At 46.2% G+C, this 2,042-nt stretch overlaps 1 protein-coding gene and 1 pseudogene across 1 annotated transcript in view; one reads left to right on the top strand and one right to left on the bottom strand.

Annotated features, from left to right (window-relative positions):
• LOC119585367 overlaps positions 1 to 718 on the top strand; it is a 31,734-nt pseudogene extending 31,016 nt beyond the window's left edge.
• A 315-nt stretch (positions 719 to 1,033) lies between these two features.
• LOC119585142 (von Willebrand factor A domain-containing protein 7-like) overlaps positions 1,034 to 2,042 on the bottom strand; it is a 19,876-nt gene continuing 18,867 nt past the window's right edge. The window contains exon 26 of the mRNA XM_037933771.1: positions 1,034 to 1,961. Within this exon, the coding sequence (XP_037789699.1) occupies positions 1,384 to 1,961 (578 nt within the window). The 3' untranslated portion in view covers positions 1,034 to 1,383. The remainder of the gene's footprint in view (positions 1,962 to 2,042) is intronic.

Genomic DNA, 2,042 nt, shown 5'->3' with positions numbered 1-2,042 from the left:
CCACCTTTTCTCTCTCTTTCTCACTAAATCACCCACTTCCCCCCCGCCATGTCTTCTTTCCCGCTCTCCCTCATCCTCGTAGCTTCACCTCCGTTTCCCTTCCGCTCGAGAAGGAGTCCTAGCGATCGAATCTCTTTGTCCTCCCCGTGGTGTTCATGCTCCTCGTCTTCAGCCTGGGAAAGGGGCTTATGAACTACACCCCGACGACCGCTTACCTCGCTGTTACCAGGTTGTACTTCCTTGTCACGAGGTGTTCATGGGCATGGTCACCTTGTGGCTGGAGAACAGGAGGTCGACGACTTCGAGAGCCTGGAGAGCTACGTGGCGGCGCTCATCCTCCTTCTGCAGCTCTCCTCGTTGGCGTTCATGACGGGGCTCTGCGTGTTCACCGGGAACCTCAGACTCGTCTTCCTGTCAACCTTCACGAATATTAGAATCAAGTATCGAGAACTTCAGAAGGGTTACATCAAGGCCCCTGCGACACGAACTGGAGGCGCTCGAGCTCTACCTCGTCGCCACGTGCTTAGAACGGGCGAACGACGACGACGTGTGTGCCATCTGCCTGATGCCGATGACCTGCGCACGCATCACGCCCTGCCAATACTTCTTCCATCTGTGGCGATGTCTCAAGAGAAGCAATAAATGTCCCATTTATCAGTACCATTTTTTTTGTGATCCCACGATACTCTATCCTCGCTTTGAAGTTGTTGATTTATGATATCCTTTTTACCTTTCTCTGCTCTGTACTTCTGTTTACAGGGTTCCTTTCTAGATGTATAGAAAAATGTCTTCCGAATATTAAGAGGTGTCAGTTTCAAGAAGAAATATTATGTTAATATTAATGGGTAAGGTATCAATTTGATTAAGTTATATTCAGAAAAATAAAAGTGTAATTTTACAGGAATTATCATTTTGTAATTATAACTTTAAGAAATAAGGAAAAATCATAACTTTTTTTTCGAAATTATTTATGAATTAGACTAAATTGCCTGAAAGGATGATATCCATGTACGGATATACGGAAATACATATCTAGATCAAGGATATGTTTTATTTCTATATCTTTATCAACAGCTAAAGATATATTTTACTCAATATCTTTTTAACGGGTAAGATAATACCCAAAATACATATGCAGAATGGCTTTACCGAAAAAAAAAATATGCATATTGCATATCAATGGTGAATGGTACAAACAAGTAAACATTAATGATTCGCTATCAATGCTTTCACAGAGCATGGGAAATTAAATGAAAAAGACTCCCATCCACACTTAAAGACGCAACACATCATTATGCGCGTTTAAATCGGCGTACTATTCTTCAGTAATAAAAAAAAACAAAAAAACTTTATTCACTCCTCTGACCGCCTCCACCGTCAGGACTAGAGGCAACCAGTGGTGACAGCGTTGAGTACAGCCGACGTCCCACGAGCACCAGACGAGGTGATTCCGGTGACGTTGAAGTGGTAATCCGAGCACGCGGTTAGGCCAGTCACGTCCTCCCTCACCTGGAAGTCCAAGGACGTCACCGTCTTCGAGTATGAGGATCCGTCAGGAGCAGACCACTCAAGGGCATACTGACTCACGCACTGACCGTTCTCCTCGGGTCGATACCACACCAAAGTCACGGCCGAGGCGGTCGTTTCAAGCACTTCGAAGCTCTGTGGTTTGTTAGGGATGTCTTCCGAGGTTGAGGCGTTGGTCGACACCCACGAACTGGCCTGTTTATCGGTCGACACGGCTCTCACACGCACTTCGTAGTTCGTGCACGCCTCCATGTCGGAGAAGATGATCTCTTGCATGAACTCGGGCTGTGATGCGCGTCGATAGCTGTCGAGTTTTATCTGCTGGATGTCGTACTCGTTGGCACACTGGGGGTTGGTCGTCGGGGGGTCGTACTTGATCTCGATGGTGTGTGCCGTTTCGCTTGTAACCCTTAAGTTCTGAGGATCTCCGGGCTCTGAATGGAAAATCCGGCGTTAGGGTGTGTAGGAAGGGTATTTTTATTATAGACGTACAGGAATGGATAGACGATAAAACG

Source organism: Penaeus monodon, chromosome 19, assembly GCF_015228065.2.
Source record: "Penaeus monodon isolate SGIC_2016 chromosome 19, NSTDA_Pmon_1, whole genome shotgun sequence".
Taxonomy (NCBI): domain Eukaryota; kingdom Metazoa; phylum Arthropoda; class Malacostraca; order Decapoda; family Penaeidae; genus Penaeus; species Penaeus monodon.
The sequence above is the reverse complement of the archived record's forward strand: the minus strand, read 5'-3'. Positions and strand labels throughout refer to the sequence as shown.